Source organism: Acipenser ruthenus, chromosome 12 (assembly GCF_902713425.1).
Source record: "Acipenser ruthenus chromosome 12, fAciRut3.2 maternal haplotype, whole genome shotgun sequence".
NCBI classification, from domain to species: Eukaryota; Metazoa; Chordata; class Actinopteri; order Acipenseriformes; family Acipenseridae; genus Acipenser; species Acipenser ruthenus.
Genome location: NC_081200.1, coordinates 38,969,035 through 38,982,997, shown reverse-complemented (window position 1 = coordinate 38,982,997; position 13,963 = coordinate 38,969,035). Strand labels below are relative to the sequence as shown.

Genomic DNA, 13,963 nt, shown 5'->3' with positions numbered 1-13,963 from the left:
TACTGTATGCCCCAGCTACAGAATCTGTCACTGAGATTGAAACTAAAGTTATGCCACTGCCTGGACATACCTATGCCAGACAGTTAGAAAAGCCCTTTTTATGTATTTCCTGCTGTGTTTAATGTGTTCTCTGGGTTAGATGCTTAGCGAGGATGTCCCGGGTAGTATTATTGATTATTTTTATGTCTCTATTTTTTTTGTACCGCACATTTTTTATGAATTGTCTTTGTAAAGAGAATAAGAACCATTGCAAACAAGCGTGATAAATAATACACGACCCTGTTGCGCGTGTGTGAAAGTGCAATAACCCTTCGTCCACCTCGCTGTGCTGTCCAGGGAGCTCTGTGACACGAAGGACTGTGGGAAGCTCTCCAAGGAGCAGTTTGCTCTGGCTCTACACCTGATCAACCAGAAGCTGACGAAAGGGGTGGAGCCACCCCAGACTCTGACTGGAGACATGATCCCGCCCTCGGAGAGACTGACACCCCACCAGGTAACCACAGCAACGGGGACATTCACTCACTGTGCTAACCTGCTGTAAACTCTAGTGTTGCTTTTCATACAGTATTGCAGGGCTTCTCAAAAACGTTCGTAGAGTTGAATAACTCCAAACCCCCAATTGTCAGGTAACCGAAAGTCAGCATTCCAGTATAGTTGTAGAAAATTTGCTTGGATAACGATGCACTTCTAATTAGGTCTGGGTTTTCTTAGCACATGGGCAAGCAAAAATTGCAAAACAATTATTAAACCTGCAATTTATAAACTAGTAAGTTCATTTTATGTTTCTGATGAAACTAAAGACAACTGTAGAAAAGTGTTTTCAAGAGTGCTGTGGAAAAGCGATTTGGTGTTGTGTACCTGTGGAAACTCTGCTTCCAATATGACACTGCTGACTCTACTGTCCTGTTACGTCACTACTAGATGATGCAGTGTTCAGTGTCAGTTTAGTTTAGGTTTCAGTTCCTTGCACAGCTGTCAGCACTGGGCCTTTTTATGGTCAAATTCATAACTAGCTAAACTGGCTCCAGACATGAAACCAGTTCCTGTGTTAAAGTAATTTCACTTCATGAATTGTAAAAATAAAATGTAAAAAAAAAAAAAAAAAAAAGCCGGAAAAAAATGCTGGGTGTCCATCAGGTAGAACTGTCTTGCAGTTGGAGAGAAGAGGCAAAAACGTTTTGTTTGGAACATTCTTCACGGTACAGTGCAGCCCGCTTCTTTGCACCTCAATCAGCAACTCCGAATCAAGCGTTTCATAAATAATGCAGAGGAAGTGACCCACTCGTACCAGACTGCTATTTCTTTATCAACAGCACAGTTTCTTTAGGGAGCGGTTACTGAGTTTGTTAATCAGGTTATAGAGCTGCAGGCAAATTACAGACAGGTTACCAACATACCTGTGGTACAGTCATTCAATTACTATCAACCTTTCATGTGCATTACAAATTGCTGATTTTATATTGCTTTTAAAGTTAAGACCCTGCATTTAACAGCAAAGCCCAGTCTGTTGTGTTTGTATAGCCCTCTGTAACACCCCCCCCATATCCTTTTTAATTCAGCAACACTGTGTACTTACTGCAGATCTGTGCATGCATTGTCTGTGTGTTTTATGTACAGTATTCATACAGCGATTTAGTAAGTGAATCCCCAGTCATGTACAATGGACTGTCGCTTGTCCAAACAGGCTGAGACAAGACCCTGATCTGTTCAGTGTACCGATCGTAATCTGTAACCCTCTAAAAAGGCCTTGTCTGGTCTTATATGTTTTTGTATACTTCTATTTACTCCAAAAATATGTGTAGCACCCGGGAGGGGCACTCGTTTTTTTCGATCGGGGCGGGATCGGTCAGGCAGAATACCAGAAGAAAATAAACTATGACCACGACAATATGCAGGGCAGTGAACATGGTTTTATTAGTTACAGGTGGTTAACTATATTTAACAAATAGGACAAGTCTAGAATACACAGTCACAACATGGGGTTTGCACTGTTCTATAAAAACAATACATGGTTAATTATAATTAAAGAACAAAGTGCAGTACTGCTCAATACGATCATGGAGACTGGGCTTACTAAAAACAACAATAAAACGAATACTTTAAAAAAACCCACTTCTCCAGCACTCCTCTAAAACCCCAGTGCCTTTAAAATAGTAATTTCTAAAACAGTTAAAAACACACCCGGAGGGAGACGGCTGTCTGTGGCTGTTTCTTTCATTTTTCTCCCAACCCACCGCCGAACACAAACAAGTCAAATTCCTTCTTTGCTCCTGCTGCAGTGCGTCCAACCTCCACTCCAGAAAAACCCGGGTTCACGTCACAATGACAAAATCCAATCTCTCGAACGGATGAAATCAGGAACTTTTATACCAGGTGCTCAGCTTCTTCAAATTATTCAATTAGCACCTATGGGGTCAGAGAACAGGAGAGCATCAACGTGCCAGTGAGATCTGTGCAAATCTACAAGAAGAAATGTGCCAAAATTAAACGTGCTCATAAAAACAAACTAACATTAAATCAAATATGAATAAGTCAAAACGTGAATATACTACAATAACAAAATCAAACGTGCCTAAATAAAGTGATGTGGGTCACCCCGTTACATATAGAGTTGTTTTACACGCCATTAACTTTTTGGTTTCACCAGCCTAGCATTTCATTATGATCACATGGTCAGTACAGACTAGCAGGGTCCTGTCAGCCCTGGGGGTCGGTGCTGGGGGCAGGATGTCCAACCCTTTCCCCTTTGCATCCCTGCAGAGCAGTACTCCCAGCAGCTTGGTGGCAGACTTCTCCGCGATCAAGGAACTGGACTCCCTGAGCAATGAGATTATGGATCTGCAGAGGTGAGTGGGCCTACTGTCTGATACACTGGGGAGGGGGGGAGGTGGCAAAAGACAAGTCTATCACTGCAGTTCCATTGAAGGATGAAACAGCTACCATAGGAAATATATCTGCCAAAATGCCCACCTTAAACCCTTGTCCTTCTGAGCAGTCAGTTCCCAGATCCTGCAGGAGGACTGGATTTAGGAGGTGAACACTGGAGTGTGATGTATTGGGGGTTTATTGAAAGAAAGAGTCAAATCCAACTTGGCAAAAGACGATCCAGAAATGTTACTTTTGGATTTGATATGAAGCTTTTAGTCCTGGGACATCTGCCAGAGCCAAGGTAAAGGGAGGAAACTGGTAAGAATGAATCTGTTGCGTTCATTTGATGTGATCTTAAACTTGGGCCTTTTAGTTAAAACACACTTTATTCTGAAGGAATTCAAAACCTTGTCTGGCTCAAAGGTGAGGAATGCTCTTTGCTGCAGTGTAAAAAAAAAAAAGTAAGCTCTGTGATTTGTACATGCCTCAGCAAAGAGCCTCTGGTACTGTCTCAGGAGTTTATAAATAGGGATTGGTTACTCGGGTCATGAATAATTGATGTTCCTGGGGGCATGTCTGAGCTGTGACATGCAGGAGGGGGCGATGCCCTGGGGGGGCATGTCTGAGCTGTGACATGCAGGAGGGGCCGATGCCTTGGGGGGGCGTGTCTGAGCTGTGTCATGCAGGAGGGGGCGATGCCCTGGGGGGTGTGTCTGAGCTGTGACATGCAGGAGGGGCCGATGCCTTGGGGGGGCGTGTCTGAGCTGTGACATGCAGGAGGGGGCGATGCCCTGGGGGGTGTGTCTGAGCTGTGACATGCAGGAGGGGCCGATGCCTTGGGGGGGCGTGTCTGAGCTGTGTCATGCAGGAGGGGGCGATGCCCTGGGGGGGCATGTCTGAGCTGTGACATGCAGGAGGGGCCGATGCCTTGGGGGGGCGTGTCTGAGCTGTGACATGCAGGAGGTGGGCAGCCCTAGGGGGCGTGTCTGTCTCTCAAGGTCTCTGATCTGCAGGCCCACGGGTGGCCTGGTGAAAACAAGGCTTCCGTTTCCACAGCGACGTGGTCCCCGCTGGCAGACTGCTGGTGTGCTTGTTGGGAATCATTCTCCGAAGGCAGGTTTAAGGGGGATGAGGCTCCGAGATGCTCTAAGATGTTGCTTGACAGCAGAGCAGGTGTATGTAGGGCTTTTAATTAGTGGGCTTTTCTTTTTTGTTTTTTTAGTATCGTCTATAAAGCACCTCACAGATTCTACTTAATGTGTAACCCTGCACCCCCTCTTTCTCCCTGCACTGCACTGCACCACATCACACACCAGTGCCTGTTCTGTTGAATTCAGCCCCTCACTTACTGCCTTTAGTTTGGTTCAGTTCCTTTCCACAGGAGAGAGAGTGAGAGAGACAGTCTCCCTCTGCATGGGACAGAAGAGGACCGCCTTCCTTTGTCCTCTGCCTGCCTCTTCAATACAGTTTTCCTGCACTGTGCCTTAGCAGGAGCAGCCTTCTGCATTACACTTGTGACCAGCTCCTGCTGAAGACCGACCCGTCATTCAGAGCACACTGCCGCTCACCTTTCATGAGCCCTATTAAAACATACACACACAGGCTCACTTAGAGACACAGGGGAGATAACCTCAGACAGGGATTTGCTGCTTTGCTGAATGGGAAGCGTGGAGCAGTCTCTTGAGGTTGTGTTTCCACGTGATAAACTGTGCTGCCTCAAGGCTGGAAAGAGGAAGGGAGTTTTTTTCATATTATTACATGAGCAACAGCAGCCTTTCTCTTGCCATTGCCCTCTCTCTCTCTCTCTCTCTCTCTCTCTCTCTCTCTCTGTGTCTCTCTCTGTCTTTCTCTCTCTCTGTGCTTTTTTCTGAAGCTGAGCTGATGCTGGAATATTGAGAGTGCAGTGTTGGAGGGGCTTGGCTTTCCCTGGCTGTGAGTGCGTGTGTGTGTTTGGGTGGGGGTGGGCTCTGTCTGCGTGTGGAGCAGCGGGCACGAGGGGCTATGCAGAGTTAGGATGGGGGACTGCCTGCCGCAAAGATGATGCGTGTGGTACTGGACTGCTTAAAATTGCCACGGCAACGCACTGCCTCCGGCGAAAGGTAAGCACCCTGCACTTTCTATAGCAGCGGAGCAGTTAGCTGAGCTTGCTTGTGTCTTCCAGTCCTTGCAGTTCGGCTTCATTGAATATTTTCTCGTGCAATTTAATGCAAAGCTGGAAGTTGGTTTAAATGAGCCTTCCTGGGGAGGAAGAGGGCACCCTTTAACAATTGGAACATATACAAAGGTGTAGGAGTGAATAAAGGGGCTTTATCTGCTCTTGTCTCACGCTATAGGCTTTGTGTAGATTTTATGTATTGATGTTCTTACCAGTAGATTTTCATAGAGATGACTGAACAAGATGAATATTTATTTATGTCAGTGAATTGATTACATGGTCTAGGCGGAAGGTGGTACAGTTTGAAATGTGAATGTCTTTTTTATTTTTATTTTACTGGCTTTTTATTTTAATTTTTTTTATGGACAGGTTGCTTGGCTTACTACTGTAGATTCAGTAATTTTACAGCCGAGGAGTAAGTGAGGAACCGGCAGTAGTTGCTGACAGGCTTGTGGTTTAGTTAGCTAAATAAAGCATGCATTTTGTATAAAGGGGAGTTGTGGAATCTCATTTGCGTCCGCAGGTGCTTTTTCTTCATCAGGGCTCTGTGGTGTTGGAATGGGTGTTGTGTAGAGAGGCATTGGAGGGGAAGACATGTCTTTCCAGTTCACTGGTGATGGGAACTGCATTATATATGGAAGGCGTGCACTTGTTTTCAGACTTCCTGTGAGAATCACATACAGGGCCCTCCTGCTCAGTGCATGTTCAGCACCGTGTTACGTTTCTAAGAACCTCTGCACTCCTGCTATTTCAGAGGACCACAAGCAAATTGATTTGCTCACCTAGATTTCAGTAACCCTTCATTGCAGCACTGTTTGCTATTCTGTTCAATTACAGTTAGACGAAAAAATAACATTAAACAACTACACATATTAACATGTGTACTCTATTTATATTTACAAATAGGAACAGGCAATAATGATGAAAATGGAAAAAAAAAAAAAAATGTAGTATCATAAAACATAAATTACATTCCCAGCATACTTGACATGGTGTGTCTATGCACTCAGAAGAGAGATATCAAGATTCAACACAATTGGATGAGTATTCTCAGACCAACAGTGCATCAACGAGCTTAAAGAGCACATTTTAAAAAATATCAATGGAAAGTAAATTGCGGTTTCTATTTCGGTTTTTAGTTTTGTTGTGTTTTCTCCACTTTTCAGTAAATTCTCTTACAAAAAAGGTAATTTAATCAATGCCATGCTCCACCTTCACGGACTGCAGGGTTAAAGCTTTATTCATTCCAGACCTCCCCTGTGAGGAGGGGGAGGTGAGGGTTAATACATCCCTGTGGTTGTATTGAATTTCCTGGGAGTAGGCACCCTGATGGTGCTTTTAACCTTTTAACTGCCACACTAAATGAATCCAGCACCCCTTGGTGTGCCTTGCTAAAATTACAACTTGTCAGTGTTCCATTCAAATCTTTGTTCAACTCTTTCAGGTCTAGGAAAGATAAATCAACTTCAAGACAGCTGAACCCTCTATTAGAATAGGAATAATAGCTTGTCTAATACATTCAAACTAAAGCCACATTTCTGTTCAAGCAAACCAATCTCCTAAACCTGTTTCTGTACACACATCTCGTGAGATTGCAATTAGCCAATGAGATTAAAACAAGATCCGAAGTGACCAGTAAAGGGCAGTTTTTTGTTTTCCTTGCGTGTCCCGGACATTTTCTTTAAGGCACGTAGAGGTGTCTGGTCATTGGTACGTTCAGAGACACTAGTCTATAATGCGGGATAGGTCTGCTCAGACTGTTGGTTGCAGTGCCTCTTAACATCGTACTGGGACTTTGGGCTGCTGTTTGAGTTCTGACTTATGGTCTGCCCCCTGAATGAGCATCTAACTGGGGACATCGTCACGTGCATCTACCGTAGGTAAAGGATCTCGCTCTCCGAGGTGTTTATTAATATAGCAATACAAGCAGCCCTTTGCTTTCAACTTAAGTGGAACGGACATGGGGGGAAAAAAAATCAATGTAGACAGATGACCATCGTACAATGCATTTTACAACATGCTGGTAAATGTTGACACACATGTGATTTATGTTGGGGTGGGGGTTAAGGGTTTAGGGTTGCCTTCAGTCATAACCTTTTGATGCAACCTTCATGTTTATATTGACAGATTACACATCTATGCTGAACCCCCTTTTTTGAGTATCCGAGCCTAGGGATATGTCAAAATGTTTGCATGGACCTGGAGAACCGCTTACCAATTGTCATGGAGCTCGCTAGTAACGTTATTAACTTATTGATTAGTTATTGATACACAGGGGGTGTTTGTATGTCCGTTCATCAAGCCGTCGTCTTTCGTTAATCTGGACAATTGCTTATCGAATTGTGATTGAACCTTTAATTGCTAATTCTAATTCTGTACTATTCTGTAATATTGTGTCTATACGTTAGGTCATCAGCTTCTGGGGGATGTATGTTGCTTATCATGCTTGTTTGAATTGCTAAGACAAGGCGCCTTTTCATTAGAGAGAAAAAACATTGTAACGATATAAAACTAATAAATAAATGAGTTGCAGAAATGTAGTTGTTTCTTGCTGGTTTTATTCCAATAAAATGATTGTATTCTCTCCCTTTGCTGTTGCACTTGGTTTAGTATGGGGGCCCGTTTATTGTAAACAGGAAAGTGACTGTAAATTGGGTGTATTGGATAATTCTGTTCACTGTAGAGACCATTGGTCAAACAGAGGTCATCAGTTGCTTGAAAAATATACAGCGGACGGCCATCTTCACACAGATTTCACCGCTTGTTTGGAAACCAAAGAGTTAAACCGCAACATCAGAGGCAGTGGTCCTTCCCACTCCTGCACTCCTAGTTTCCATAGCAACAGTGACATCGATTTTAAGTGGGGGTGGTTAAAGGAATCTGTTTTCTCCCTGCTCCCCCTCCCCAGCTTAGCTGTTCAGGCAGGCTCTTAAGAATGTGGAGGCGGTGTTAGAGGAGTGAGGGAGGGGGGATTTCTCTGTCTCGCCTGTCTGTGACAGTCTCCTCTGCACACACACGCGCGCACAGCGTCTCTCGCGCTCCTCCAGCTTGCAGTGGTGTTGGTGATAGCAGTGTTGAGGGCCGGGCCAGTCGCCTGCAGCATGCATGTGACGGGTGAGCAGTCGGGAGCCGGTAGCTGGCTGCCTGTCCCCTCTGTGTCGGACGTTATTAAATATTCCTGCCTCCTGTGCTGGTCTTCCAGAGAGAAGACGACTGTGGAACAAGACATCAAGGAAAATGAGGACAGCATCAAACAGAGAACCTGCGAGGTCCAGGTAGGGATGGTCCATGTATTCATTATTGTTTGTGCATTTGAGTACATGCGTGTGATTTGTGTGCCCTGTGTCTGCTTGCGTTTTTTTTTATGTGGTTTCCAGACGTTTGCCTATGCTGTTTGTTTGGGGTTAGGGGACTGCGTTTTTTTGTTTTGTCTGGTTTCTTGAGGTTTTCTCTGTTTTTTCTCTTTGTATGTGTCTGTCTAGGTGCTGTGTGTGGATTACAGTATGCCATTGTGCTTGTGTTTGCATTTACTGTATGTGGTTTTTGTGTTGTGCGTGTGTGTCTCTATAGTTTGCTACACATATCCGTGTGTGTTTGGGTAATGAAGAATGCGTCTTTGTATGTTTAGGTACGCATGTGTTTTTGTGCGTGTGTGTCTGGAATGGGGACAGGCTCCCTCTATTCTTTTCATTTATTCACTTATGAATATTCATAAATGCTAGCCCTTTAGCATTCACACTTGTATCTAGAAGTATCTAGGCCTGTGCAGAAGCTGGAAGTAAAGCTTCTTGGGTAATTGTGGCAAGGACAACTGGGTCAGTACCTTTACTGCTGCTCCAACATTCGCCACTGTTAGCATTTAAAAAGCACAGTGCCTTCCTTTTATTTAGTTTATATGTAATAAGGCACAGCAACCCATACCCCTTCTGTAATGCCTGAGTGGAGTTGAGTAGTTCCAGAATATTCTATTCCTAGGTTTATTTGAGTCGTGTTTTAATTTCCACTTTAAAGTAATTTGTGTTCCCTACCCAGCAGCCAACACCCCATCTAAAACATGAAGAGCTGCTCTGTTTTAAATACAGCTGGGTCTGCAGTTTGAGATACAGTTGTCATGATACCTGAAAGCAGCTTTAAAAAAAGCCAGCAGTGCGTCTGAATGGTTAGAGCTGAGGACTGGGAGGTAGCTTTGCTTAGTGGTTATAGTTGAGTGACCTGTAGGTAGTGTGACGTAGTGGTTAGAGCTGACAGACTGGATGGCAGTGTGGCCTAGTGGTTAAAGCAGAGGGACTGGGAGGCAGTGTGGTTCTACAAAAACTTTGTTTGTTTAAAAACAGCAGTAAACGTGTATGGAAATGGCAGGAAACTAAACTATCTTTAAACTTAGATTGATGGTGCAAAATGCACCAAGTTACCAAACATTTAGTAGTAGAATACTAAACTGAAGCAGGTACACATTTTAAATTGCGAAAACCTTACAGGGAGATGATGATAAATTAAAACCTGGCTTCCAGCCCTCAGCTTGAACCTCTAGACCAGAGAGCTGAATTTAACATTTGCTGGGTTAGTTCATTAGCATAAACCATCAGGCTGCTAAACATAGCTGCCTGTCATGACATTCGGCTTCACAGGAACGCTGATGGAAGATTAAACAGCGTGTGTCCACAAACTCCACTTCCTCTTTGGGAACGCCATGAGAGTACAGTGTAAGAGACATTGTAGATCTAGTAGCGCTCCATTCATCCAAACTGCTGTCTTATTCCCCCCAGCATCTTGCACCCACATCAAAGCTAATGACAATAAATTCCCCTTTATCCAAAAGTCTGTTTATATTAACCCCATGCCCCCTGTGTTATATTCTTGCATATTCACTGCTTCTGTTTAATATGCTTAAGAAACTCACAAGTTTGCTTTTCACATCGGTCCCATATGATATGTGTCTCTTGTAAAAGCCTACAAAATATTCAGTGAAGCTTATTAGCATCTGAAATGACCAGAGGGACAGGAACTGCATTCAGACTTCTTAAACTGATTTGAGGATGTAGAATGAAAGTGTTGATTTAAAATAAAAACAAGTCAGAACGGTTTATGTAACAATAATATTAAGATTGAATTTTATAAACTGAAATAATATTTCATTTGTGTACATATCTAATATACAATACTGAGGGGAATGAGCTATTAGAGTTAATGTAGACATGTATACATCCCATTCCTTTCTTGAAACAGACACCTCTTATATGGCCAAATCATCCAAGTTAGCCTCCATTTTAATGACATACAATAATAGCCAAATGGCTGCCATTTTAAAAGTATCTGGGCCTCTTGTTAAATCTCTCCATCTGCAACTGAAAGTCATTGCTGTGTCTGAGAGAAGAGGGGGTTCATTTTTCTGGAGACCAAGCCTGGACAGGGATGGTATCGGGGGGGATAAATGGCAGCACTGCCTTTGTCACCTTGGAGAAAGAGAGAGACACCGAGGCACAAGTTGCGTATGTCTGAGGTAGCCATGGAAACGCGAGACCTTGTCAGGCGTTACAGACCGGCAGAGATGCAAGACACCTATGATAAGTCAACATGTTTTTAAAATCATTGCAATATGCAGATCCAGAGACTGAAGGTATTCGATTGGCACAAAAAAACAGATCTTGTACTTTAGAACTGGGTTGTGTGTTTTTTAAGATGTTTTATGAAATATATTGTATATGGAAATGTTTCATAGTGCTTTTGAATACCAAATTGTTCCCCCAGTGTTTCTTTACATTATCATTATTATTATTATTATTGTCGGAGTATATTTTGGTGCTTTTATTCTAGTCTGTTCGAATATCGGTTTCCCAAAAGAACAAGAAACAATAGGGGGAAAAAAATGCCTGAATCAGTGATTTATTTACAGAACGTCCTTAACTTTATAATGCATTTATGTCTTGACAGGGCAGCTTCGCGTATACCTTGGAATAACAGTTTTAAAAAATGAAATAAAACAAATGGCTTTTTCATGCACCACATTCTATAGTGTTTTCAATAATAATGGGAGGTATTCTACATTCAGTAACATCCCACACAGTGGTAGTAAACTGTGTGACAAGTTGTATCAGGGTCCGGTCTGTCCTGAAGATTAAGGCCAGTGTGCCATTCGGTGACATTGAAATGAATAATATTAATCAATGCTACCTAGTTGCTAAATAATGTTTTCCAGTTGCGTACAGGCCAGCTCTGAACAGATATTGATATTTAAAAATCAAAATCCTAATTCAGATAGTGAGACTGATATAGCTTGTAGGTGTTCGATTACGCCTGGGAAATGAGCTCAGCAGGTTGAATTTTAAAGGTCCCTTGTTCTGTGCTGTGTTGCGCATTGTGTGGCATAACAAATGACGTTTATTGTATTCCCTGGCGGGTGGAAGTGAGGCGTGATGAGAAAGTAAGCACCAGCGCTGCCAGAATCCAAAAATAACCAGCACGGCAGGCAGGATTCATTAAAAACATTGATTTTTGTTTTTCGCCTCGTTTCTCTCCCACAGGAAAAAATGCCTGCGCCTGTTCTTTCTGCTATTGAAGTGCGCTGGCTTAATCAGGGCTGGGAAATTCCGTGACAGCTGGAATTGAATTATGGAATTGGATGGGTGATCGCATTCCTCATCTGATCAAAGCGCATGCTAGCATTTAAAAAATAAAAACGAAAACAATTTCTCACATAGTGCCGTTTCTAATCTGAAGCTTTCAGGAATTAATTGATTTCGTCAACCTCGCATTTGCTTTGACTCTGGGGTGTGAGTGGTGTCTGTGACTTGTAACTGCTATTGTATTTTATAAATATCAGAACAGCTGTACAGTTCTGTGTTGCGGTCTGGTGCTGGGGTGTCACTCATGCTCTCCCCCCCCCCTCCCTCCCTCCCTCTCAGGAGCTGCAGGATGAGGTGGCGCGGGAGAGCGAGGAGCTCCAGAGGCTGCAGGCTCAGCGGCAGGAGATCCAGGAGGTCCTGGGGGAGCTAGACCAGCAGAAGGCATCCCTGGAGGAGCAGCTCGGCCTCATCCGCCAGCAGAGCAGCCAGGAGAGCCAGCTGGTAGGGTCGCTGTGTCAAAGGAATATAAACCATTACAAGCTTGGCTAGGCATTTAAACAACACCAGGGTTATTTATTTTTAATATGCAGTATTTATTCAATTTTGACATTGGTGCTAGTAGACCATGGAGTCTTCTACACATTCCCCTCAGATTCAGAGTCCCCTGCTGTATGAGATGCAGTGCACAGTGTAAGGCTGATGTTGTTCCCCACAACCAGCCTTTCTTATCAGACACAGTTTATGATGGAATAGTTAGTAAGCATGTCAGACAACCTTAGTAGAACATTTCCCGGAGCACACATACTGGTGTAATAAATAAGTGAGAAGTATCAGGATACGGTCCCAGTGGAATGGTACGGTTCAGTCCAAGGCTGCTAGTAATCATCCTTTGTGAAGGACAAAGCATCCCGTATGTGACGCCCCCCTCCTGTCCAGATCTCGTCCCTGCAGGCAGAGCTGTCCAGCCAGCAGTCTCAGATGTCGGGGTACGAGGAGGAGCTGGAGCGAGCCCGGGAGGAGCTCAGGAAGCTGCAGCTCGAGACGGCTCAGTTGGAGGAGAAGGTCGAGGCTGGCAAGGTCCAGCTGGAGCCACTGCAACAGGAGCTGCACAGCGCCCAGCAAGAGACTGCAGAGGTCAGTCCCAGCACCACCACTTTCCCTAAGTCTGACGATTTTTATACAGGAACTTACTGAGTAATACTGAAAGGTTTCCTCTCTCAAGGACCGTTGTCCATTCATTGTTACCGCTTCTTGTCGTTTTGCTGCAGTCTGTTATATTTCATTGGCTATGTTCTAATACACACAGTTTGAGACTTAGATGTTTCAGCACAGAGCTGTCCAGTCTTTTTGGCATACAAAAAAAAGTCATGAGACAATAACCCAAAATGTACTACTGTACATAAAACAAAGAAAAAAAGTGTCAAATAATGTGAAAATGTAAGATTTGAACCAGACTACATGCTGCTTCAGCATCGATGTGCCCATTGAATATTTACTACCCACACGTCAGTTTTACCATAGTCGGCCTTTCAGTCTTTAATAGGATACTTGACAATCCAAAGAGCGTACCTGCCAACTCTATCAGTCTGTCAGATCTGCTGTATTGCCATGATGGAAACTAGCTTTACATCCGGTGTTACATATTCTCTTTCCTGGACAAATGAATCCGCCATTTACACAAACACGTGAATTCTTTGTCTCTGTATACTGACGTGAATGCTCCCCATAGGGGACCGCTTTTTAAAACAAGAGGAAGGAACAACTTTAACCACCAGGAAACTCACACACTCATCTCAGAAAGGGAGGCTTTTTGCAATAGTATCAGCAGCTTCCAGTACAGCTGGGTGAGTGCATGAATCACTCTGTAAATCAAGAGCAAACATGAGCGCTTACCTCGATGAAATGCCTAAATAAGCAATTGGGGTAATTAATGTGGCAACTAATCATGTCATGAAACCTCCACAAACTTAATTTACGAAAGCTGTTTTGTGTTATACAGCCAGGAAGAACATAAACTGCACTGAATACCTCTGCAAAGTTGCAATTCAGATCTGCTTTATTCCCATTAACGTCCATTGAAACTGCGGGTAGCAAGACATTGGGTATTTAAAGGAATGAATGGCCTTGTGAGTTTCAATAATGAGTATTACTTACTAGAAGAATCCCTTGACAACATATTAATAGTAATTAATAGCAATTAAGCCAGCGTGCTCTCGGAAACTCGATTAGCTAGCGCTTCCATGCCTTGTAGCCCTGCACCTTCACAGATACAATGTATTCCTCTACAGTGAGTAACATTTACTGGCAGAGGCTGAGACGCAGTGTCAGAGGCTGTTTATTTACAGTAAGTGCAACTTTAAGACAGTTAGGCTCACTT

General features: G+C 43.5%; 1 protein-coding gene across 3 annotated transcripts in view; it reads left to right on the top strand.

Moving 5' to 3' along the window:
- Window positions 1-13,963, top strand: part of LOC117417089 (epidermal growth factor receptor substrate 15-like) — a 34,355-nt gene that overhangs the window by 9,076 nt on the left and 11,316 nt on the right. For all 3 annotated transcript variants that reach the window (XM_034028834.3, XM_034028833.3, XM_034028835.3), the window contains exons 11-15: window positions 337-493; window positions 2,761-2,846; window positions 8,226-8,298; window positions 11,926-12,087; window positions 12,523-12,720. In XM_034028834.3, coding sequence (XP_033884725.3) covers window positions 337-493; window positions 2,761-2,846; window positions 8,226-8,298; window positions 11,926-12,087; window positions 12,523-12,720 — 676 coding nt within the window. The remainder of the gene's footprint in view (window positions 1-336; window positions 494-2,760; window positions 2,847-8,225; window positions 8,299-11,925; window positions 12,088-12,522; window positions 12,721-13,963) is intronic.